The sequence below is a fragment of the Bidens hawaiensis genome, unplaced genomic scaffold (genome assembly GCF_021521415.1).
Source record: "Bidens hawaiensis isolate Kalapana, Puna unplaced genomic scaffold, B.hawaiensis_p1.1 tig00058776_1, whole genome shotgun sequence".
NCBI lineage: Eukaryota > Viridiplantae > Streptophyta > Magnoliopsida > Asterales > Asteraceae > Bidens > Bidens hawaiensis.
Window position 1 is genome coordinate 10,200 of NW_027500576.1, and position 26,272 is coordinate 36,471.

The 26,272-nt window shown below is 35.0% G+C and overlaps 1 protein-coding gene and 3 pseudogenes across 2 annotated transcripts; 2 read left to right on the top strand and 2 right to left on the bottom strand.

The window, feature by feature from the left end:
• Positions 1–7,906: 7,906 nt before the first annotated feature.
• On the top strand, positions 7,907–10,399 carry LOC143602377 (subtilisin-like protease pseudogene; annotated as a pseudogene).
• A 2-nt stretch (positions 10,400–10,401) lies between these two features.
• On the bottom strand, positions 10,402–16,008 carry LOC143602376 (mannosyl-oligosaccharide glucosidase GCS1-like). The gene is made up of 22 exons (XM_077079505.1): positions 15,625–16,008; positions 15,456–15,529; positions 14,519–14,770; positions 14,251–14,419; positions 14,077–14,163; positions 13,887–13,955; positions 13,702–13,798; positions 13,522–13,604; positions 13,291–13,398; positions 12,938–13,059; positions 12,740–12,847; positions 12,598–12,671; positions 12,381–12,506; positions 12,218–12,288; positions 11,932–12,081; positions 11,796–11,846; positions 11,624–11,680; positions 11,374–11,526; positions 11,188–11,279; positions 10,989–11,098; positions 10,852–10,915; positions 10,402–10,762 (listed from the first exon to the last, which is right to left on the bottom strand). The coding sequence occupies exons 1-22, from the start codon at positions 15,925–15,927 to the stop codon at positions 10,618–10,620; spliced, it is 2,565 nt and encodes an 854-aa protein (XP_076935620.1). The 5' UTR covers positions 15,928–16,008; the 3' UTR covers positions 10,402–10,617.
• Positions 16,009–21,641: 5,633 nt separating this feature from the next.
• LOC143602378 (aldehyde oxidase GLOX pseudogene) lies at positions 21,642–23,330 on the top strand (annotated as a pseudogene).
• A 500-nt stretch (positions 23,331–23,830) lies between these two features.
• On the bottom strand, positions 23,831–25,226 carry LOC143602379 (proteasome subunit beta type-5-B-like; annotated as a pseudogene). The gene is made up of 4 exons (XR_013147829.1): positions 24,758–25,226; positions 24,535–24,663; positions 24,337–24,443; positions 23,831–24,120 (listed from the first exon to the last, which is right to left on the bottom strand). The product of XR_013147829.1 is annotated as a proteasome subunit beta type-5-B-like (transcript).
• Positions 25,227–26,272: the final 1,046 nt, after the last annotated feature.

Sequence of the window (26,272 nt, forward strand, 5' to 3'; positions counted from 1 at the left end):
GAAATTTCTTTATATAAGTTTTACAAATATTCATTTAAGTATTTTTTTTTTTTGTATTTTAAATGATTAAAATCATATTATTTATGATAAACCTTTCTTAAATAAAAATGATAATAAAACCGATGATAAATTAAAGTAATGTATAACTTTCGCTAGAACCCATTAGATCGCTAAATCCCGAACCTATATCTAGTTTTAGATTCGTTGTTGAATCCATATTTAATTCTCCCCGCAATTATTGTTACTTAGGATTTCTCGTCGGTATTTGTCCCGAAAAGCTTGATCTAACTTTATAGCTTAATGAATCTTTATCTCTTGCTTAATCACTAAGGTGCATAGTAATCACTCCCTTTTTTACTTATTTTTAAACCTTTTTGGGGACATGTGCATATCTTATATATATTTATCTATTATCTAGTATTCAAAACCGCAACTGTTAATCCTTGTGTGTATATCAGTTTATGCTTAACTTTCTATTTGCTTACTTGCTTTATTTGAGTGCTATTAGCTTACTTCGGCAACCGGTGTCCATTTTTATGGCAACGGTTTAATCCTTGCTTGGTAATCAATGTCCATTTATATGGATTGGTTGAGCCCTTCCTTTATGGTTGATTATTTGTGTATGTGTTATGGCTTAATTGTTTATTCTCACATGAACAGTTTGCATCTTTCTTTACTTACTATATATTATTATTGTTGCGTCTTAAACTAGTGTTTTACTCACACAGCATGTGTTGTTGACAAATATTCTATTTATACGAATATGCAGGTTATCGTAGAAATTTAATACAGGTTGGTGAAGACTTAGTGAAGAAATTAGTTAGAATAATATTTTAATCAAGAAATATAAAATTTGTATTGTTGTGTGAATTATGTACTTGTTTGTATTTGATTTATTTGATAATTGAATTTAATTAATAGATATTGTCATTTAGATATTGCATGATAGTACCTTGAGAGCTGTAGCAATCAGCTCACGACCCGACATTTCCGCCTTAGGTTGGGGTGTGACAAGTGGTAGGGGTGTAAACAAGTTGAGCCGAGCCCGGGCTCAACATGGCTCGAGCTCGGCTCATTTTTAACTTGCGAAAGCTCGAACTCGATTCACATGCATGTTGCTAGAGTGGTTATGTGTTGTGTATTTTTCCTCTTTTTATGAGATTTTTTTAACTTTTTTATACGATTTACAAACCCTAGTTGTCGTCACAATGAACCAAACACATGTAGGTATCATTTTGGTAATGTTACAACTTTTTTTTTCGTTTTTCTTTTCTGGTTGTCATAACATATGCAGGTACTAGTACCTTTACCAGGGGCGTCTCCGAGATTTTTAATACCTCGGCCGAGTCGAAATAAAAAGGCCCGCAAGCCTTAACAAATAACGAAATATACAAACTAATTTTTATAAACGACAATTAATGTTATAACAATAAACATAAAAAAATATATAGTATTAATGTATAATACCCCTTTTTTCGAAACCCTATAATGTATGCTTATATGATTTGTTAATACAAAATTTATGAGAATTAATATAGTTAATGTAATATAAACTTAATTTTTTTGAACTTGTTAATTTGGAATGTTGTTGAAATAAAAGTTATCAATTTAAGGATGAAATATAACTAGAGTAAAACTAAAAGGACTAAGTATGTAAATAGTAGATTTAATTATGAAATATAGATGAAGGGTCATTCCTGTCATTTCTTCAAACCTGAGTCATCATCACCTTTAAATTACAATAGTAAGTTTTTTGGTTTCCGGCAAAAGGTTTCCAGTGATTCCGACAGGTTTTAAACATCAAAAATAACGACCGAATCTACCAATGGACGATGCCAATTAACTCGGGATCCTTTACCAGAAAATATATATATGTATATAAAAGTTTTGGCCCCCGAAAATAATGTGCCTCGATCGGAGGTGCAGCTCGCACACACTCCGGGTCTCCCTGACCTTTACGAACCAAGCAGACACTGACCAAATCTACATCGCGTCACTGTTGCAACACATGGGTATAAAGTCATTAATTTTGTTTATCAAAACACACATAGAGTCATATTTATGATTCATGCTTTAAATAACCCATTAGTTAAGACCCATTTGCAAACCGACCCATAAAATTTTAGTACTTGAAATATGTCCCAAGACCGATCGTCAATCTACCGTTTACTAGTGCCTTACCTAATAGTGTATGTTACATAAAATTAAGCGAGATTACACATTAATAACTCTTGTATTAAACCCAAAAATCCCCAAACTAGTTACTAAATTTCCATACAAGGCTACCCATTTAACCCAACATGGTCTATATATTATATATACAGTTGTTTAAGGTCAAGTTATACGTAGACACCCATTTCAATGTACAATACGATATATGATAATATGTCTCATCGTAGGGACTACACGTAGGTGGTTATATCATGTACATTTATTTGTAAACATCAACAATAAATATGTACATGTTAAAAAAGAATTAAAAGAGATTACTAATAGAAAGAAAGAGAACGAATGAACATGTATATTTTATAAATTCTTTATTTTACTCATAATTCTTTATTTAAGATAAAGTCTTTCACATGTCTTGGAACATCACACATGCGATGACATGAATGGCCATTTGAATGATATGGACCACCACTTGGAAATGTTGCTGAGGTGTCACCCTAATCCTCTATCTGAGATAGATGATTACTTAAAATCACAAAGTCTGCCATCTAACACCACTTCTTCTTTTTTTTTTTTGGGCAAACCCACCTATTCTAACAAAAAAATCTACATTTTTGAACTCTAATTGGTTAATGAAACCGGTTATTATACATTTTTTAAATTCTAACTAGTTAACCTTACCCATTTTATAATAGTTATTATATAGTTGTTTCTAGCCGTCAGAACCGGTTATTGACCATTTTAACCCCTAACTTGGTATAAATTGGTATTGATGCTTAGGTTTGATTAAAGTACTTGTGTATCTCTCAGAAACTCTCTAAAACGCAAACCACTCGACCCTCTCAAGTAACAACACAAAAAGCTCAAATGGGAAATTAACTATTTGGTGTTTTTGGACACTCAAAACCAAGTAAATTATCTAAATATTCATGCATATTTTAAAAAGTTATAGAACATTTTTTTAGTACAAGAACTTAATGAACAATGTTTATTTAAGTGTTGTAGAACTCGTTAGGCGTTAGTCGGACGGTTAGATAAGGACTAGTGGTTAATGGGATTAATGGAGATTAACTGGGATTACTCGGATTGGAATATGTATATAGTTTTTTCAAATATACATATGCATATACCAAGTTTTATATATAATTAAGTTTTTTTTTTTCATTTTTAACCGATTTTAACCAAATAATGATTAATCGACACCTAGGTGAGATTATTACAACCATGGTTTAAAACATGTCACCGATGATTCCTAAATATGAAAAGATTTACATATTGTTTTTATTTAAATGGATGGTCTATTTTGTAACACGTGTTTTTAAAACTCTAATAAACGTTTGATGTAGAATTAGATTCTAATTATATTATTTAGAGTTAAAGGCCATTTTCGTCCCTGTGGTTTGCTACTTTCGTCACTTTAGTCCAAAATTTGTAATTTTGTCAATTTAGTCCTCATAGTTTTAAATATTAGCCAATCACGTCCCATCTGTCTAACGACATCCAGCTATGCCGTTAGTTTAAGGTTATTTTTGTCTTTCTCCTTTTTATTTTGAGTTAATGGTCATTTTCGTCCCTGTGGTTTGATACTTTTGCCACTTCAGTCCAAAGTTTGAAATTTTGTCAATTTAAATCAGTTTTTTTTTGTCTATAACCCTAGAGAGCATTATCCAAGCCCAAAACAGGTCTGCATTTACTCTGTCGATGACAGTAATCATACCCTCTCCTCTCGTATTTAGTTTCTAGACGGTTCCTAAACTCTCCTTCATTGTGGAATTCAATGGTAAAGTGGTCAAAGCAATTCCGTGAAACCGAATTGTACGGAAAAAACTAAAAATCGTTTCTTTGATGAATGCATAATAGTTAGGGTTTAGAGATTAACATATCATAACGAAAATCTAGGTCGTAATCAACTATATTATACATTAATCAACGAAACGATTTTTAGTTTTTTTTTTTGTACAATTCGGTTTCAGGGAATTACCTTGACCACTTTACCATTGAATTCCACCATGGAGAAGATTTTAGGAAATGTCTAGAAACTAAATATAAGGGGGGGTATGATTACTGTTGTCAACAGAGTAAATGCATACCAGTATTTGAGGTTGCTCGATGGTTTTGGGCTTTAATTATGCTCTTCAGGGTTATAAACAAGAAAAATAAAAAATAGAAAAACTGAATTAAACTGAACATTAAATTAACAAGTTTTCAAACTTTGGACTGAATTGGCAAAAACATCAAACGACGGGGGCTAAGATGACCATTAACTCAAAATTAAAAAGAGAAAGACAAAAATACTCTTAAACTAACGGCATAGCTGAATGCCGTTAGACGGATGGGACGTAATTGGCTAATATTTAAAACTATAAGGACTAAATTGACAAAATTACAAATTTTGGACTGAAGTGGCGAAAGTAGCAAACCACAGGAACGAAAATGGCCATTAACTCTATTACAATTTGAGAGTTTGTGTCATTACCATCGTCATGTTGCTAGAGTGGTTGTGTTGTGTATTTTTTTTCTCTTGTTACAAGTGTTTTTTATGTTTGTTTTTTTACTGGTTTTTATCACTAAAAGAGTTATCAATGCTATACGATGCGCAAACTCGAGTTGTCGTCACAGTGAACCAAACACGTGTAGATATTATTTTGGTAATATTTCGACTTTATTTTTATAGTTTTTCTTTTACAATTGTCAAAACATATGAAAGTATTATATCAGTACCAAAAGGGGCTAAACAAACACTGACCAAATCTGCATCGCGTGCCCACCGTAACGCGTGGGTATAAAGCCACTAATTTTGTTTTTTTAAAATGCACAAGGAGTCGTATTTGTGATTTGTAAAATGTGAAACTTTTAAAACTCAAAAGGAATATACTTCTAATACTTAAGAACCACCTCAAAAGTTAGTTTTTTTTTTTTTAATTGTCTTTGAGACCGATCAACAATCTACCGTCTACTAGTGTCTTACGTAATAGTATATGTTGCATACAACATTAGCATAAGTTAACTAACTGAGATTACACATTAAGTATAACTTAAGTATTTAAACCCAAAAATCCCCAAACTTGTTACCAAATTTCCACCCAAGGCTACCCATTAACCTTAAACGGTCCCTGTATACAGTTGTTTGAATCAACTTTGCCATTGTATACAGTTGTTTAACTCAAGTTATACTTAGTATAACACTCGTTTCAACATACAATATAATGTGTGGTAGCGCTTGTCTCATCATATGGACTATATACTACGTATCAAAACGGGTAATCGAGCTAAGGATGAAGAAGAAGAAGAAGAAGAAGAAGAAGAAGAAGAAGAAGAAAAAGAAACACAAAAGAGAAGGAGATCTAACTCTCAAATCAATAATTGCTCATTTCGTTATCGACTAATGCTTAAGTACATAATATAACTATACATGTTTAACTCTCATACTATACGACAATTACCATTGACCCCTTCTTATATCATGTATTTTTTAAACATCAACAATAAATACGTAAATATTTAACAATAGAAAAACAGATTACTGAAAGGAAAAAAAACGATTTACTGTCTAAGGGTGTATCGTGTTTACCCCATCAAAATTAAAACAATGAAAAGTCTTGTAAAATGTGTGTGATACAAAACTGAAAATTAAACAAAAGTTGGTTACTATTTATTAATAGCATACAGACATTTGTATATTATTATCATGTGTGTGATGTGAGACAATGAGAGTGGATGTTAGCATGTTATTGAACTGAAATCCAACAGTAAATTTCTTTTTCTTTAGTTTAGTCCACAGCAAACCAAATAAGACAACACTCTAAATCTCTAATCCATGAACAGCCCATGAATAGAAAGGAGACCTTATTTTTACTTGAAAATAGAAAATGGAGGTGCAAATTCTAATCGGTTACGATTTGAAACCAAAACATGTTAATAACCGGCCAGTATTGAAGAGACCGGTTACTAGCTTATTGTAACCAATGGTTAGGAAACAGTTATACATTAATGAACTCTAACTGGTTAATTTTAAGAACCGGTTAACCAAAACCGGTTAGATTTTTATCCTTTTGACCATTTTCGAATGGCTATGTAGCTGTTTCTAGCCATTGGAATCAGTTATTAAACATTTTAACCCCTAAGTTGGTATAAATAGGTATTGGATGTTTAAGTTTGATTACGCCGCTTTTCTAACTATCTCTCAAAAACTCTCTAAAACGCAAACCACCCAACCTTCTCAAATCTCAACACAAATAGCTCAAATGGCAAATGAAAACTTTGCTGTTTGACACTCAAAACCAAGAGAAACCTCGAAATCTTCACAAAGTTTGATTTGTGTCTCATGTTAAACGTCAAACGATAACGCAATGGCTAGCTCGTTGCAAAAACTGTAGAGTGTTCCTTCAAGCCGTCACATCTATCTTGCGAGCTCATTTAACAAAATATTGCAAGACGATGAAACCAAAAATGAAAACTATGACTCCGGAGTGGGCTTTAAAGACGAAGACGACAACAATGAATAACGATGATTATATATCATTAAATAACATGTATTGTTGTTTGTGTTTTATATTTATCAATTTAATTTTATTGTTTAGTTTAATAAAGTGAGTTTATTATACAGCAGTTACACATTTATTTATTTATTTATAATTACATCATGTTATTTTAACTTGTATAGGTACACTGGTTAGGTTAATAACCAAAACCGGATAGGCAGGTCAGTGTTTTCAAGCTCAGAATCGGTTATGCTTATAACTGGTTTTGAGCGTTGACCGATAACCCATTACGGTTAATAACTGAGATTTAAATAACCGGTATTTGTGTGTCTGAAAATAGACTGTCACGAAACACCCCCATTTTCTGACTTCATCCCTCTTGCAAATTCTAGTTAATCATCAAAATGACTTCTAGCTTCTAAGCAATGACTATTTTTGTTCACTAATTCACATAAACATAACATTAACACCAGGACAAAAAAATATATAACCAGTCACAAAGACTATGATGAAAGCTCTCTTTTTCGCATTGATCACTTAATGACCATCTTTTAGTTTGTCACTGATTCAAGTGTGTTTGTGATTAAACTCTGGGGTCGATTTAATATCTTCTCTAATGTATTATCAACCAACACATGGTCATCACAAAATTTTGCGTAACGAAGATATCTCTTGTATCTTTCATTGGATTATATGTAACTGACTTTTACCTACAAAAGAATACAAGGACCCATAACAGTTCAACAAAATTTTATCTTAAGAAAGAAACAGAATGCACAACAAAACAAATTGTAATTATCTCCAAATAAATTAAACGATTTCGTTTTATGATGAAAAAAAGCTTGTAGATAAAGAAAAGCTTCAGTAATAGCAAAGACTACACATGTATGTCTAACGGGCTAAGATTCTGCACATAACAAGCTCAACGCGACTGTTTACAGGATAATCCTTAAAACAATAAGAAATGTGTTGGTGATGAATTAATCTTCCTTGTCTTAAAAGCAAGATATGGCACTGTGAAAACTAACAAACTTTCATGGGGTTTAATCCTTTTAGATGAAGGGAAACTTGTAGGAATAGAGAAGCCGCAAACATAGCAATATGAAAACTAGTTTCCTAATTCTAGGCGATTGAGTGAGCGTATTATGAAATGTTGATTGTTAGATAGGGTCCACTTGAAGGTGATTACACGCTAAACTCCCTCTTGCCTCAATGTTATATAGATCCACAAATTAAACCTTCAGTCACCATAAACACTGAGATCGAGATTCGAGATAGAAAATGTCGTCAACGATTGGTCTACTGTTACTTCTCACTTGCTCCACCCTTTTCAATGTACTCCCCACCAAAGCCGCTGACCTCAAAACCTACATTGTTCACTTAGGTTCTCCCGAAGGCCAGGGGCTCAACATTGAAGAATGGTATAACTCGTTTCTGTCACAAGTAGCTGCACGATCAAACGAGAAACCAGAGATGGTTCACAAATACCATCACGTGATTACAGGATTTGCTGCTAAAATGACAGCAGATCAAGCAGAGATGATGGAGCGTTTGAGTGGAGTTTTATTCGTAAGACCTCAAAGTGTGTATCAGTTACACACAACTCATTCACCTAACTTTCTGGGCTTGAGCCAAAACTCAGGTTTGTGGAAAGACATAAACTATGGGAAGGGAGTCATAATCGGGCTTGTAGACACTGGAGTTGCCCCAGGTCATCCCTCGTTTAACGATGATGGCATGCCCCCTCCACCGTCAACATGGAAGGGTAAATGTGAAGTGGCAGGCTGTAATAACAAACTCATCGGAATGAGAAACTTTGTTGAGGGAAGTTCTCCGGTAGATGAGGAAGGCCATGGGACACACACTTCAAGTACGGCTGCAGGAAATTTGGTAGAAAACGCAAATGTTTTCGGATTGGGGAGCGGGACTGCGAGTGGGATGGCACCACTGGCGCACGTAGCCGCTTACAAAGTATGTACGCCCTTCGGTTGTGGCAACAGTGATGTCTTAGCGGGCATGGATGCAGCTATTGAAGACGGTGTTGATGTGATGTCTCTTTCACTTGGTGGGGTTAAGCCCTTGCCTTTACATGATGATATTATAGCAATTGGCGCCTTCAGTGCCATGCAGAAAGGGATCTTTGTGAGTTGTTCAGCAGCTAATGCTGGGCCGAAGAGTGCATCATTATCAAATGAGGCCCCATGGATCCTTACAGTTGGGGCTAGTACAATTGATAGAAGATTCAGGACGACAGTTGTTCTTGGAAACGAGATGAGACTTCGTGGTGAATCCTTGTACCAACCAATGAATTTCGACCAGAAGCTTCTGCCTCTTATTTATCCCCCAACAGGGTGGTGCGTTGAAGGGTGGCCGGACCAAATTGATGTCAAGGGGAAGGTAGTGTTGTGTGATTATGATGATAACACTAGTAATGTTTACAAGGGGATTGTAGTTAAGGAGGCAGGAGGAGCTGCCATAATTATTGCTAATGACATTGTTAACGGTGGGAGTATAACAGCAGACGCTCATGTTCTGCCGGCATCATATGTCGGTTACAAGGAAGGTGTTGAGATTAAGAAGTATATGAACTTCACTTCTTCTCCCGTTGCAACCATCCGTTCTGATGGAACTGTGGTCGGGCTGAAATCAGATCCAGAGGTTATTTCTTTCTCTTCAAGAGGGCCTAACTTTGCAAGTCCTGGAATCTTGAAGCCGGACATTATCGGACCCGGTGTGGACATTCTTGCAGCATGGCATCAATCTGTCGACAACCAAACAGGAACCAAAGCAACATTTAACATCGTAGCAGGTACATCGATGTCTTGCCCTCATCTTGCAGGCGTATCCGCATTGCTCAAAAGCGCACATCCAGAATGGTCACCTGCTGCTGTCAAGTCTGCAATAATGACCACCGCTAGTCAACTAAACCGAAACAAAAAGCCCATTGTAGACGAAAGAGGGCTTCCTGCTGATGTATTCGCCATCGGCTCTGGTCACGTAAACCCACCAAAAGCCCATTATCCAGGCCTTGTTTTTGACATCCAACCCAAAGACTACATTCCTTATCTTTGTGGGTTAGGCTATACGCCCAAACAAATTGAAATCATTGTTAAAAAGAAAGCTAATTGCTCAAAAACCATACCCGAGGCCCAGCTCAATTATCCTTCTTTCGCTGTGTCTCTAAAAAGAGGTGAAAGCAAAACATACTCAAGGACAGTGACTAATGTTGGTTTGGCAAACTTGAGGTACAGCGTCAGGGACGTTTCTTTACCAAAGGGTGTTAGTATTAAGATTGCGATCCATAATGATGAGGGTATTATGAGCTTCACAGCGGTGCAGCAAAAGAGAAAATACAAAGTAACATTTAGTCGATATGTTAATGATACGAAGAATGGTCTATACGGGCAAGGGCATATGACGTGGAAAGATGAATCTGATATGTATACAGTTAGAACCCCATTTTCATTCAAGTTTGAATGAAGATCCAAATATTCTTGTGTCTGCATCTTGTATAACATTCACATCTATATATGCTTTTATATATAAACAAGTAATATGATTGGAAGAAATAAAAGGCAATGTCAATGCTGTTTTCGTATGTTAGACAGCCTAAAGTTCTAGGCTCAGGTTCGGTTTATTTATTATTTTGACTGACTACGAGCATAAACCATAAGCCAAACCATTCAATGTGGTTCGAAAACTCCTAATCGGCTTATTATTTTCTAAAAACCCAACTGCAAAGCCAAAGTGATGTTGGTTTGGGTGAGTTCATGGTTTCAAACCAAAAATAAAGATCACCCTAAGTTCACTCGTCTTGTACTAAAGTATATCAATAGACTTATTTTAAAAACTTTTTAACTATTTTGTAGGGTTTTTAAGTATCAGCTTTCTGAATACCATAAAGATTACAGGTCCACATAAGCGTCGCAGATACCAACTTCTATAAAGGTCAAAATTGCAACTAAACTTAGCATTCACTATACGACTCTGCCATAATTAAAACCACTAGTGAAGTCCAACCAGTAAAAGGGTGCGCGCCTTTTCCGTTGCCCTTCTTCTGATCATATTGTTCCCATAAATAACCTGTCTGCTTGTAATTCTTCATCACGTTGCTGTTGCATACGTGGATGAAGTGTAAGTGCTCAGGAACAGAGCATGAGTAACTAAAAGAACTACAAACGACAATGATGAATAAACATACCTAATAAGATTGTCCCTCAACTCCTTGTATATTGTCCCAGCTTTTTCTCTATATGGCCCTTCCTCTACAACAGTAAAAATTAGAGGCGTCATTTTAACCATTATGATTATAAATAATATATGGAGATAATCTGATACCTTTTGAATAATGATGGAGTGATGAAAGAATCAAGTAATTCATGTTCATCCAAATTGGGCCTCTCCAATATGGCGGGTCATGCTCTGTATTTCGTTTCATGTACATTGAGCTGCAAAAATACAAAGAAAAAATAAATAAAAAACATCAATGTCAGTCTTGCATAGCATACGGTATCAGTTGTTTGTTTGATTGCTTCACCTGGTTTTGGAAAGCGAGCGTAATCCATAGTTCGTCCATAGGGTACTCGTGTTTGAAATCAAGTCAAGCTGTTTTTCTAGAATCCAAGATGTCTGCATGTCAAGATGTGTGAGTGATGTAGATTTGTTTTAATCTTTTTGATATTTATAGAAAAATTATATGATATATCAAGTTGATAGGACTTACAGACGGAACGATTTTCCATATGAAGGGGAAAAGACTAACATATCCAACATGTGGAACAAATCTTAATGCTGGTTCCTCTAGAACTTCTCTGACAAGCTCTAGACTTGGTGGTTGGTTGCTATTTTTCTCCACGAGTTGACGTCTTAAACGAACCTACAAATATACATTTCATGGATGATTATTATAACTAAAATTGGTGACTTTATGGTTGAATGAAAAAACAAGCCATATATGCATTGAGACAATTTACCTTTTCTGTGTGATTTCCATAATCAAAATAGGCTCCATAATCTTTGTCAAAATGCATCTGAGAAACAAGCAAAAGACATATCAGAAAGGGGAATAAAAATTATTGATAATTTTTTTTCAAAGAATTAAAATTTCAAAAATTCCATAAATTATGGTACCAAATAAGCACAGACCTTATTTAGAAGGTCAAAGTCAGCTAGGAGCTCGGCTGTCTCTTTATATGCCTGATGCATTTTTCTGTTAATTTCTAATTATTGATTAATGTTGATATTTATATTTTATTGGCATGAGTTCTTAAGTTACTATTACCTTCCAAGATTCCTTTTTGTTCACAAGCTGTTCTGAGATGGAATGCATGCAATCTGCTGCAAGAAGCATCCAACATCTAAGATCCAGGTGGCGTTCTTCATCAGTTGGGTGTGATGCGCGTGGGTAATCGTCTAAACCAGAAGATAATGTCTGAAATGCCAAAAATAAATAAAAATAATTGGTTTAATGCTATATAATACAACATATTGATATCAAGACTTGCACTAAACTCAAGAAAGATATTTTGACTGAGAAAATCTAAAAGAAATGTAAATGAGGAAATAACCTTTGGATTTAGTTCAAAGATGGTCTGACTCTCCTTTCTTCCATGCCAATAATAACTACTTCTATGCTTGCCTGTTATTTAAAAGTATGTATTTTCATAGATTTTTGTTTCACTTTGAATATAAATAGCATGTTAACTATAATAGTACATGTTACATTGTTACCTGATTGCGTGGTATTAAACCACTGAAACCATGCTTCTAAACGACCAAAAGATCGTTCAAAGAAAGCAGAGATATCTTTACTTTCTGTGGCAGAAAATTTGTTTCTCTTCAAACCACAAACCAGATCTGGAAAACAAGATTCATACTTAATATTAATAATCTTAAAAGAGAGTTTTCTTTATCTAAACAAAAAGAAAGGAAAAAAGGGGTACTCTACCTTGTAGGACTAAGAATAATGTTGGTGGATTTCCGTTACTTGGGCGCTGAGTAACAAATTCATCAGGGACCTTGCTGCAAATAGATATAAAAACTGATAATTCAACCAAAACTCGACATACATGAATCCAGATTAATATTACCTTAAAGCTTCAGCTCCTAAAATTTGCTCTCGAGGAATCCAACCATCAATGTTAATAAGATCTAACCAGTGTCCGATGATATCCATGGAAATATGCTTATCCCACCGCCTATCCATATTCACATATAAAAATATCAGAACAATTTAGAAGGAAAAAGGATTTAAATAAATTCAGAAGGCTAGCATATATCAAACAAACCATATTAATAGTTGATGAAAACCCTCGTCCCATAAAAATCCTCTAGGAAAAAAAGGGCGACTTGGAACAGCAGTATACAGCTCAGCAGGCCAGTATAATATAGAATCACCATCAGACCGATGCTGCATTACACATAAAATTATCGAGTCACTTGCATTCAATCGCAAAATAGATATTAATCTTATTACAGAAATAGAAAACGGTGGGCGTAAATACAATGAGAAAAATATACAAATCCGTGCTATACAAAATTTTGAAAATATGTGACTATAAGAATATAGTTTGATAAAATAATCAGATTCATTAGAGTTTTAAATATGTATACTTGTAAGAAAAGTTATAGACTAACTTACTTTCGAGGGTTGTGGATACAATATTTTTGATTGACCATAGAAGTACCCGATTCCACCTAACAAATTTCCAACAGCAGCCTTACCAACTTCCACAGATTCTGAATCAAGCTGTAAACAGCACTCTATATTAATGGCTCACTTAAAGTATAAAATAAACGTCAAAATGTTGATAAGAATAAACTAAAAAATGAAAAAAGACAGTATGTAACAGAAGCTACCCTCAAAGGATACCTTTTCTGAAGGATCAAAGATTTTCTTGAATTTATCATCAAATTCAATTTCCTTCTCATGAAGTTGACTAGTCAATGATGTACCTACATATATGAAAGACACAAACAAGATGGACGTATTATTTGCCGCCAAGACAAATAAATATTATAATTTTTTTATTAAGATTCATAAAATGAACACCTGTAAGGCTGTCCACACGTTCTTCAACTTTATCACTATCAATATCAGTTCCAGTTACAAAAGCAATATCAGCTCTAAAAGGAGTTCTAGCAGTGATCTACTAAGATAAAAGTAAAAGGTTGATAATTTGTCTGGTGAGGATAGTGGCACACATAAAAGCAGACATGTGAATAATGAAATCACACCTGATAAACTAAAATGTTGGAAGAATTGTCAGATGTGTCCGGAAGCTCTAAATGACCAAAGTTTCTTACCTATTAAAACATAAGGAACCCAACTTTCTCACTAACAGAACCAAAATATTGCCAGCTTATATTCTTACTCTCACAGTCACAAGAAACAAAAATAATGTAAGATCAAATATTAGCATGTTACTTGTAGTCCGAGAATTCCTTGAACCAAATCAGAGAGATTGTGAATGTGAGGCGTCTTCAGACCAACATGGTGGACTTCAAAATTATCCTGAAAAGTGAAAAGGTTTGAACAGTTTTCCCTCTGCTTAATGATTTAAAAAATATACGATTAATATTACACATTTCATGACATTACCGTTGATTTTAAATGTAACTCCCAATCACCAACATCAGCTCGTGATCCAAATGCCAATAGAGACTTCTCATATATATCTGAGACACTTCTACCCAAGCTTAGAGCATTTTGGCCCTCATCAGCCACATAAAAGAAAATATGTGTAGAGTCGGGCATATCTTCATTTAATCTGGAATAATAACAAACCATGACCATACGGTGTAAATACAGCATCTACTTTAGTTCATGCTTTAAGAACCAATATCAGGAAAACAGGAAACGTGTATACTTTTCATATTGCACTCCAACTTGAACAGCCCAGTCTCCTCCATAGCCACTGCCATTCACTTTCGATTTCAAGAAACTTGTAGTCAATGTCAATCCATGGTCAATTAAAACCTGATGTCCATAATCTCTGCCATTGTGTTTATTCCAACCATATGTTTGAAGGTTATCTGCATCTTGGCAGACATGCCTCATAAAATATCTACCGTCTTTTATACCAAGCCACATTAATCCAACAACCAATGATTCTGGAGTCCTGGAAAGTATAACCGATATCATTCATCATTCATATAACCCAAAAACTACTCAAATACCTGTTATTCAAAGTTGATTTAACTATAATTTACACTAATAGATTCTGCAGATTCAATAACTATTATAGGAAATTGCAACTTTGATTAGAACTGTAAACGAACCGACCGACTGGTGAACTGTTCAGCGAGAAGTTCGTTTAATAAATGAACGAACATGAACAAAAAAATCCGTTCGAATAACCAAATGAACGAACACAAATGAGGCCATGTTCATTCAATTGTGTTTGTGAACATTCGATAATGTGTTCATTAATATTTGTTAGTTCATTAATATATATAATTAATCAAAATGTTAACTAAAAAACAAAAATAAAATATATACGAGCATTATGTGACTATATGAAATGATCATACGCATATAAATGTTAAAAAGCACCAACACAAACTTGGTAGCCGGACCGAACCGCTGGCAATGACCATTCTCGGTCAACCAAATCAAACAAAACATTGTTTGTATTCATTTGTGCCCGTTCATTTGGGTTCGTGAACCATTCACAAACATGTAAAATAGTTCGGTTAGGTGTTCGTGAACCGCACGCTTGTTCAATAAAAGCTTAACAGACGAAAACAAACTGCGCCTTGTTCGGTCCGTTTACATCCCTATTTTATAGGATAATATAAAATCACCTGGCGCGGACACCAAAATAGACCTGAGGACGATATGTTCCCCAATACAAGCTCTCCTTTTGCTCACCTTGAAACTGCAAACAATCAATCAATCAATCAATCAATCAAATTAACATTAACATATCTCTATATCACAATTCAAAACGATGATAGATTAAGCAGTCCGTACCATATCAAGGTCAGTGACTTTGGGGCCAGGGAAGGGCGTGATAACCCTAGGCAATCGATTATTATTATTATATTCTTCTTCGGAGAACTGAACGTAACGGAAGAAGAAAAGCAGTGCGACGAATGCGGTTACGGTAATAAACCCTAGGAGGATGAAATTAACGTCTAGAATGCGGAGTTGATCTTTGCCTCGTTCCTTCCGTAACCGTGACGGTTTACGGTGATGATCTTCGGCTGGTGCAGTGGTAGTGGTAGACGGTTTGAGTCTGTTTCGCGCGGTTTTCCGGGCATCATTTCCGGTCATGGTTCCGGTGGTGTTAAGTTAAGTTCTGTTCATCCAGCCGGAGCTGGGAGTAGTGAAGGAAGTAGTAGAAGTCAACGGAGATCACTTGTACTTGTACTTGGTATTTGGTTATTGGTAAATATCCTTGGCCTAAAATGTAGCCCTTTTAACCCTTTGGTTTTGATATCAACAAGAAATTTTGTAGTTAGGTTCGGTTGAGCGGGTTAAATGCTAACACATGTTAAAAAACTATTGTTTGTTGGGGCGGATACGTGGTTGGAAGTCGATCAGTATTGATTCGATCGTTACAATAAAGTTTTGTGATAAAAGTTTTATCATCAAAGATGATTGATAAAAAATAAACATGTGAAACTAAAGTTAATTGACCAAAAGTAAAGATATCTCACTCATGTGGCAAAAGTATGGCGAAAGTAGTTTATAAGTGAGCCTTTAAATAAGGATACGGAAAATTTTATTTTAATAGTTTCTTTTTTTTGTAGTTGGTTGATAACAGTTTCATCTTAAAAAAAGTTGTCACCGGTCCTAACTTTCATAATAATTGTTTCATCTGATCTTTGTTAAAAAAGCTTAAAGTCGTTAAGTTTTTTCCAAATTTCAAAATGATATCTTTGATCAAAATGAATATACGAGTCGATTGATGTAAAACTTACTTCGAAACGGTGCTTCAATTCGGACGTTTAAACTTCCAATTAACAAAAATCAAGCCGTTTGGAGCACCGTTTCAAGGTAAGTTTTATATCAATCGACTCGTATCTTTATTCTGATCAAAAACCTAAAACATTAGTTTGAAATTAAAAAAAACACACTTAACGCCGTTAAGTTTTTTAAGCTAATGTCCAATGAAAACAGTTAGTACATAGTTGAGATTGGTGACAACTAATTTTTAAAGTGAGATTATTAAAATTTAATTGACAATAAGAGATTAAGAGAGATAATTATTAATTAATTATTTTGTATTGAAAATCTTATTTCAATTCCAAAGCCCATATAGAGTTTAAAAATAAGCAAAAAGTTGAGGCTTATATTTAAGGGATTCATAACCTTTGGTTAAACTTTATTTAATTTTCAGTTTTAATAAATGAAGCAGAAAATCAACATATTTGAAAGGGTATACTTCCCAACAACTCGCACCAACTATAATAAACTATAAACCATAATAATATGTGTATATGTACAATTGTGTTTTATATAAATCGTATAAGAAAACATACATCATATTTTCACGTGTTAGAATCTTAAGAAAAAATATTCTAGAAAATGTGTAGATTTTATAAATCAATTGTAGGCCACGCTACGATGTAGCTAACATGACGTGGATACAATCTTTTATCTTTTTATGCATGTTAGAACCAGAAGATCTACTTATACTGTCATCATATCTCATAAATAAAAATATACAAAGCATATGTTTGTACTTATAGTTTTACTCGGTAAGGAAGAGAACTTTATTGAACTACTTGTATTCTCAATCATGTAAATTGGTGTGTCGTATTATTTACGTTATTGAATTGATTGCATTTGAATATTTGATCGTGTTAAACATGTCAGGTAACCCGTTTATTAAGTACTATGCTAGAACCCGTATAATACACGGGTTTGTAATAAAATAAAATAGCGAAAAAGAATATCAATCAATCAATCAATCATACCCAGTAAAATCCCACCGACAGCAGAGCTATAGGTAGGGTCTGGGGAGGGTGGGATGTAGGCACACCGTACCTCTATCCAAAGGAATAAAGAGGTGGCTTCCAGAGAGACCCTCGGCTCTAAGAACATGTGTATGAAGCAAAAAAGGAAATCAAAGTTTAACAGTTATATAAAAAACTACTACTAATTATAATAATATTAATAAAAAGGTCACAGTTTAACCGCAATATAAAAGCTAATAATAATAATAATAAAATATTTAAGGGAAATACCATTATGGTATGTGACCTAAATAAGTTAAGTCTAAGCCCTAAGGTATTCAATTCTCTCTAAAAATCCTTAACTTTAATTCTACTTCTCCACGAATTCCTATCCTCAACCATGTCCTCGGAGAGGTTTAGGTCTATCAAATCATGCCTAATCCTCTCATCCCAAGTCAATTTCGGTCGTCCTCTACCCCTCCTCCCCTCTATAGTAATGTTTTCTACGGATCTAACAGGATTCGTCGTCTGTCTTCTCTTTACATGTCCAAACCATCTCAATCTCCACTCTCTTATCTTGTCTGCTATGTTCGCCACCCCTAATCTCTCGCGAAGCACAACGTTTCTTATTCTGTCTAGCCTTGTGTGCCCACACATCCAACGTAGCATTCTCATTTCTGCTACCTCCATCTTCCGCACTTGTGCCTTCTTGATGGCCCAACAATCTGTTCCATATAGCATTGCAGGTCTAACTGCCACCCTATAGAATTTTCCCTTCAGATTAGTCGGGAAACTCTTGTCGCATAATATACCTGTGGCTGCTTTCCATCTACACCATCCTACCTGAACTCGGTGGGTCACATCACTGTCTAATTCCCCATCGCTCTGTACAAATGATCCTAAATACTTGAACTTCGTTACCTGCGGGACCACCTGCCCTTCAATTGTGATGTGTGCGTCTTCACTGAAAAAAAATAGCATAAGTAATTACAAAATGTGAAACATGAAAAAAAATATATTCACAAGTCACTTAACTTCTTTTTTTCTTCTTATTTGTTACAATTGAAATTTTGAATGCACTTTAACCCTTGATTTAACCATTTTAAACTGAAACAAAGACTTTTATCATCAAAATTTAGAAAAAAACTCTTATTGTTTTTCTTCTTTTTTGTTGCAATTGAAATTTTAAATGCATTTTAACCCTTGATTTAACCATTCTAAATTGAGGCATAGACTCTTTTATCATTCAAATTAGGAAAATTCTTTATTAACAACTTGCCTACTCCTAAATTTTGACTTTTAACCAATCAACCTTGTGTCTTAATAAACTTCAACGTTAGTATTAATTTATATAAAATTAAACATTAGTATTTTGTAGTAGTTAACAAATGTTTTTACAAAAAAAATTATCTCAAAAAACCAACAAAAAATCATGTAAAAAAGACCATCTTCAACAAAATCATATAAAAAAACCGAAATCAATAGAAGATCATATAAAAATACGTCATATTTTAAGTTAATTGCCTAAATGTACACACTCTATAAATTGTCTAAATGCTAGTTGCTAATTGAAATAGTTAGGGTAAAAAAATATTTAACTATAAAACAATTGTTGTAGTGATCAAAATTGCATAAAACTTCAAAATGGTACTCTTTGTTAATGAAAGACATATCAGCTCATATTCAGTGTTCAAACATCCATAAATCTAATAAAACATGAACAAAGAATTATAAGATAAGCAAAGTAAATGCCATAGCCCATATCACCACTCACGAGTCACGATGCAACCAAAATTAATAAGATACAACCAAAATATAATGCATGGGCCAAATTATAACTAATCGTCTATCATAAAGATTACAGAAGATATATAAGTTTTTACATTTTATGTTGCCATTGCAACAATCCAAGAAGCATGCATGCACATAATAAACAACAAAAAATAATGACAACGGAATATACGATACGTATGCAAGAAAGCTTAAATCTTTAATTTATGTAGCTATGAATTCATATTCAAATATAATGGAAAGAATTTTAAAAATGGGAACCGAATTTTAAATCCTTACATGTTGTAACTATGTTATAGTAAATAAATATTAGATCGACTTAAATTTGAAATATCGGTAATATGGGTATAATCAATACACATGACATTTATTACGTTTGAATATATAAGACACCATAAATCTCGATATGTTACATAAATCGGGGAATTATGTACGTTATGTTTTGTTTAGTGTTAAGTAATTATAATACCATGGGATATAATAAAAAAAATATTAAGGTTATTCCCATTTACAACCAAACCCAACCCAACTTTTCATAAAAAAACTAATATCTCTCTTCTCCACCTACACAACCCAACTAAACACAATTTTCACTCTCATTCACAATCCAACCAATCTAACTTTAAATTCAACATAATATATATTGTAATAAGTTTTATTCTATTGAAAAAATAATGAAAACTAAAAAAATAATATTATGTAATCTATTCTATAAAAGCTAATAAAAAGATTAGAATTAATTGTTTTGTTTAAAAACTAATACTTACTTGTAGACGGGCCATTTTAAGTGTTCCTATATCTTCATTGTTTATTTCTAATATATTAAAACTGTTATTAATAAAAAATTGATAAATATCAAACTATGTAAATATAATATGCTTTTTTTTAGTTTGGGAAAACTTATGAATTCAAAAATTACAATAAATAGCTATTTTTTTCAAGTTTCATCATCATCATCATCATTGTACTCCGTATATCCCACCAATAGCAAAGCTATGGTAGGGTCTGAGGAGGGTAAGATGTAGACATCCTTACCTCTACCCCATATAGATAGAGAGGCTGCTTCCGGTGAGACCCCCGGCTCGATAGTAGTTTTGCATCAAGCCTTGGACATAAAGCACATAGCACTCAATCATCGGGATACCGGCTGATTGGTGCATGTACCCTCGTCTTTCGGCTATCAACGCCACCACATGATGCCTGATTAACCTTCCGCCACTTTTAACGTTATTTTCACGAGATTAGTAAAATAACGTCAAAATTAGTGCAATTTCACTTTTGCCCACCCGAGGGTTTACACATATATACATAATATGCTCGCACCTCAAGCAGGGCGTATATTTTTTTCAAGTTTGAATAAGATATTATGAAAATTTTAATTTCATAAGTATTACTTAAAAAGAATATATAATGAATCTAATATAGTACTTTGTGATGAACCAACCCAATAAAAAATTAGCCAACCAAGGTTGGTGGAACAACTTAGATTGGCTTTGGTTGGTTGAACTATTGAATTTCCAATTTTTTTCTAGAAAAGAGCCGAAAGAGCCGACCGACTCTCTATCAAAAGCCACCAATGGGAGTGATCTAATAATCATCTTTAAGTTTCCAAAACAATCTTTTGTTTTGTAAACAAAACTTACCCAAAATGCCTTTTAGGTTTTTCTAAGAATGCTTGTTAGAGAGAATTAATGTTTTTTTTTTTGTGAAAATGTGATATTTTTTTAAATAATAATGAAAAAAAAGTTAGAAAATGTCATGTGGCAATTTGAAGAATTTTGGTGAAAACTAAATTGAAAAAGTTAGAAAATGTCATGTGGCAATTTGAAGAATTTTGGTGAAAACTAAATTGAGGATTTTGTGGAAAATCCACTCTTTTATTATATAGGTAGATAGATATAGATGTTAATGTTTTTAAGAAAATAATATATCAATTCAAATATGTCGTGTTCGGGTTCAATTCCGTCTCTTACCATGTGTTGCTTTTAAAAGAACATAGTCATATGGAAGTTAAATGGTGAAGAAAGGAAATGGGACGGGGTGTTGTAATTACTTAATTCTGAATATCAGTTTTATAATCTTTGGGTTGCATTAAATTTAATCTTTGGATTCAAATACTGGTGAAGAATATAAAGGTAGATACATGGTTGGATCGATTGTAGCATTAGAATCACACGTGCATAGAGAAGTCAAAGTCATAAATTTGTTCATGTTTGTAAACATTATTCATTATGAATCACACACATATTGTTAGCCTGCCTACAACTCCTCAACCTCACTGTCCAAAAACTAAAACCACACCAATTTCTTAACAAACATTTCCTCCCACCAAAAATGGTCTCCGACATTATCCTGATCATGCTGCTAACATTTGCACCAATAACCATACTCCCACAAAACACCTCCGGCATCTATGGCGAGTGGCGCCTGTTGCATTAAAACATCGGCATATCCCCTATGCATATGCAGCTCCTACGCAACGACAAAGTGGTTATGTTTGATAGAACCGACGCTGGTCCTTCAAACATAACTCTCCCTTTTCCCCGTTGTCGATATGATCCTTTTGATTATGTGCTCCCAAGAGACTGCACCGCACACTCCATCCTCTACGATATACGAGCCAACGCATTCCGACCGCTATCGATACGAACTGATACATGGTGCTCGTCTGGTGCTGTTTTACCCGATGGGACCTTGGTCCAGACCGGTGGTTACAATGATGGGGACCACACGGTCCGAACCCTGGTTCCATGTAACGAGGGAACCTGTGACTGGGTTGAATACTCTGGGTACCTCACCCCAGATGGTTTTCAACCAATCAGATATTGCCTGATGGACGGGTTATTATCGTTGGTGGGAGACTACAATTTAGTTACGAGTTTTATCCCACGAGTTCCATCTCTTTCTATAATTCTTCTTTCTTGGTAGATTTTCTTAAAAATACAAGTAACGAGGCAGCGAGAACAGCTTCTACCCGTTTGTGCATTTGTTACCCGATGGAAACTTGTTTATTTTTGTGAATGTTCGGTCTATTGTGATCGATTACAAGCAAAACATGGTGGTCAAGCACCTTCCACCCATTCTCGGGGAAGATCCCCGAAACTACCCGAACTCAGGGTCATCGGTTTTGCTTCCTTTAGATGAAAACAAGTTGGTAGAGCCCGAAGTGATGATCTGCGGTGGTGCACCACGTGATGCCTTTTTGGATATTAAACGGGCCCATAGTTTTGCCCGGGCATTCCTACGTGTGGTCGGATCAAATTGATGGATGAGAATCCTGTTTGGGAGATGGAGACCATGCCCATTGCGCGGGCGATGGGCGATATGGTCATTTTACAAAATGGAGATATGATCATCATCAATGGTGCAGGGTCGGGTACAGCCGGATGGAACAATGCCCATGATCCAGTGACCTGACCCGTTATTTACCACCCGAGCGGGCCTCCAGACGCCCGATTCTCGGTGATGCAACCGGCCACTAGACCTAGACTTTACAACTCGGATGCTATTTTAGTGACTGACGGACGGGTTTTAGTAGCGGGGAGTAACCCAAATCCGTTTTATAACTTCACAAATGTTGAATTCCCTACAGAGCTAAGTTTGGAAGCTTTTTTACCGCCTTATATAGCTAAAGAGAACGATCCAATCCGACCCGAAATTTTGGGCTTGAATAGTGAAGTGATGGAGTACACAAAACCATTTACTGTGACATTTACAATGTTGAAGTATTTAAGGATGTCAAGAGTAACAGTAAGGATAATAGCACCATCATTCACAACACATTCATTTGGAATGAATCAAAGAATGGTGGTGTTAAAAGAAGTTAGAAATGTGACATCTATAGAGGGGTCATTTGTCAACTCTTATTACAGCATTGAGGTGGCCGGGCCATCAACGGCTGAGATTGCACCGCCAGGATATTACTTATTGTATCTGATTCATGCAGGTATACCTAGTCCGGGCAGGTGGGTAAAGGTTCAATAAGAAAATTACCATCATGCCCTTGATCTTCATTCGTATTTGTCATATTGCAAAAGGGTTCTTAACAAGATGATTGTTTTGGTTTTTAAGTCTTACACATGATAAACATCTGATATAATGTTTACCTTGGAAATTTGAGCAAAAACAAAGGGATGTTTTGTCATTTTGAGAACGGTGGCTGGTTCTACCGGATAGTATGAGTAGTGAAGCTCCCCAACATCATCGCCTGATAGCTTGGTCCAACCATTGGGCCCCACGTGATACACTGCAACATAAAACATCAAAAATCATTTCAATGTGTTACTGGTTGGAAAATGAGGTTTTCGAAAAGATAGCTAATAAACAAATTATATTATCCATATACGAGAGATATTTTACCCGCTATCCAGTACACCGTATGCATACGGTGAACCAGATCCAACAGAAAACTTAGGACCCTTCAATCGTCCTCCTTCACTGTCCACATAGTACAGGCCCGGGCCCTACAAATCACAAAAGATGCAGCATACTAAAATATCAATAATCAGGCATGCCAATAATAAAACTCTTAACTACTTTTTTAATGAAAACATTTACAAGGCGAAGCATAACCCAAGTCAACCCATTTATAAGTCAACGGGTCAAAATTGTCACATCTAGCTCTAATGTTAGTATAATACCTTTCATCCCATCCTGCAATCATTGTCCCAACAGACAAGCCCATTACAGATACGAATAAAGAATGGTTTGCCAACAGCTTTGAAGCTCCAGTAACTGATATTCTTCTCTTGTTTGCAAGTTCATGCAACCGACACTGAAACAGCATGTGCAGAGTACCAATTAGCTATATTTGCTGCAGCCATACATTTATCATATAATCATTTTGATTCTATCGACACTTTTGTCACGCAATATAGGTTAATCAAGTTCTCACAGAGGCAGAAATGGCAACTGACATCAAAATCTCAAACCGAAAGAAACTAGATTCAAAGATCCATCTAAAATTATAAAACAAACAACTCAAGATTACCTTGATACCTAAATTTCTGTGCCAGAACTGACAATCAGCAGCTCCTCCCGCCATTGTCCCAAGCATATAAGGATTAATTTCAATAATTTTCTTCACAGATTGAGAAGCTTCAAACCATGAATTGACAAAAATATTAGATCCTTAAATGCTTTCTAAAACGAAATATAATGGCAACTTTAGCAGTATGAAAATGCATACATATATAGCCTCCCATGCTAGCTCGGGAATCTGCAGCTACCATTACACCACCCTTAAAACTAAAAGCCAGAGTTGTCGTTCACTTTGCAGGTTTTACCATTTGGATCGATTCTTCTGAAAGTCATCAAACTGAATAAAAAGAAGGAAATATTTAGCATATCAATGCATTGGCATGTAAGAATATATCATGAGCTGAAGAGTATTAAGAAAAAATTAAACTCACATCTGATGTAACGGGAATATCGAATGAAGGGGCGGTTGAAAGGCCGCCAAAAAGCAGCCCATTACTTTCTCCATATAGTTGAGCGTTTGATTCTAGTCCACTGAAGTCAAGTTTCATGAATTCAACCTACCAACATCATTTGAAAAAATTAAAACAAAGAAAAAAAAAGTGCAGTTTTAGTGCAGAAGCTACATTCTTAACATCTAACAAGGGATGCAATGAGCCAACCCACTCGTGAGCTACACAATATCAGATCGATAAAACGCTCAAAATACAAGCCGAAGTTTTCGAGCTCGAGCCAAGCCTTCAAAAAAGCTCAGTTAGTTAACAACCCCGAACTTGAGCCTTGCATATGAAGCTCGTTTAGGCTCGATTCCGCTTGCGAGCTAATCAAGATCGGATGAATAAAAAGCTCGAAATTAGCCGAGCCTCAAATAAAGTTTGTTTAGTTAGTGACCCCAAACTCAAACCTTGCATACGAAGGTCGTTAAGCTTTAACGATCAACGTGTATTTTTAAGTTTTACCTACTTTGTGTTGGGAATTCCCGAGTCGGTCCGTGGCTTGGTGTGTGGGACGGCTAGGATATTAACTTGGCGTGCAAGTTAATGATTAAATAATATTAATCAATTTATGGTAGTTTCCTATTGTTTACATGTTAGGAAGATGATTATTATGGAATTGATTAATTAGAATCCCGGTTATAGTATAACGTGTTAGGTTAGCTATAAATACCATGTTTAGGGTATGGGACAATTTGTATCAAGTTTTTGAGTCAGATTTCTTGATCATGGGTGTTAGCCAAATATTGTTCTTTGTTCTTGTTCATTAGGCACCTTTGATTACCATAATTGGTATCAGAGCGGTTAAGCTCTTTTCGTTCTAAAGCGCGTTAGATCAAAGTCGTGATCGGCACGGAGTATTTGAAGACCGGAGATCGAATCCGTGTGCTGGAGCAGAATTATTTTACACAAAAAAAAAAAATTTCTATTCAATCATAATTCGTGTTTCTGGAGCAGGGAAAGAATTCGTAGATTGTTGCATAATAAGAGATCTTGTAGTTGGTAGGCCACCTCCACGTCAAATTGAAAAGGAATTGTGATTCACTTTCAAAGTTTGTTATTTTGTTTGCCGACAAAGGAAAGAAAAATCATAGTAAAATTTGATTTTCTTTTCCTTTTGTTTCTTGAAGTCAGAAGAGAGAAGTCACGAAAAAAAACAATATTAGCAAGGTGATTAATTCCTTTTTTTTTAAACTCTTGGTTCAACAAAGCTTGACGGCTTGTTTTCGCGGTTAGAGTTTAAGGTAACGATGGTTGATCAACAGGCAAAAGAAACGAACCCGAACCCGAACTCGTTTCAATGTCCGAAACTATCAACAACGAATTACACGGTTTGGGCTATGCACATGCGCATGCTGATGAATGTGCATGGCGTGTGGGACACGATCGATCCGGGTGACGGCGATGCAAAACGAAACAATATTACAATCGCCTTAATTTTCCAGTCGATCCCTG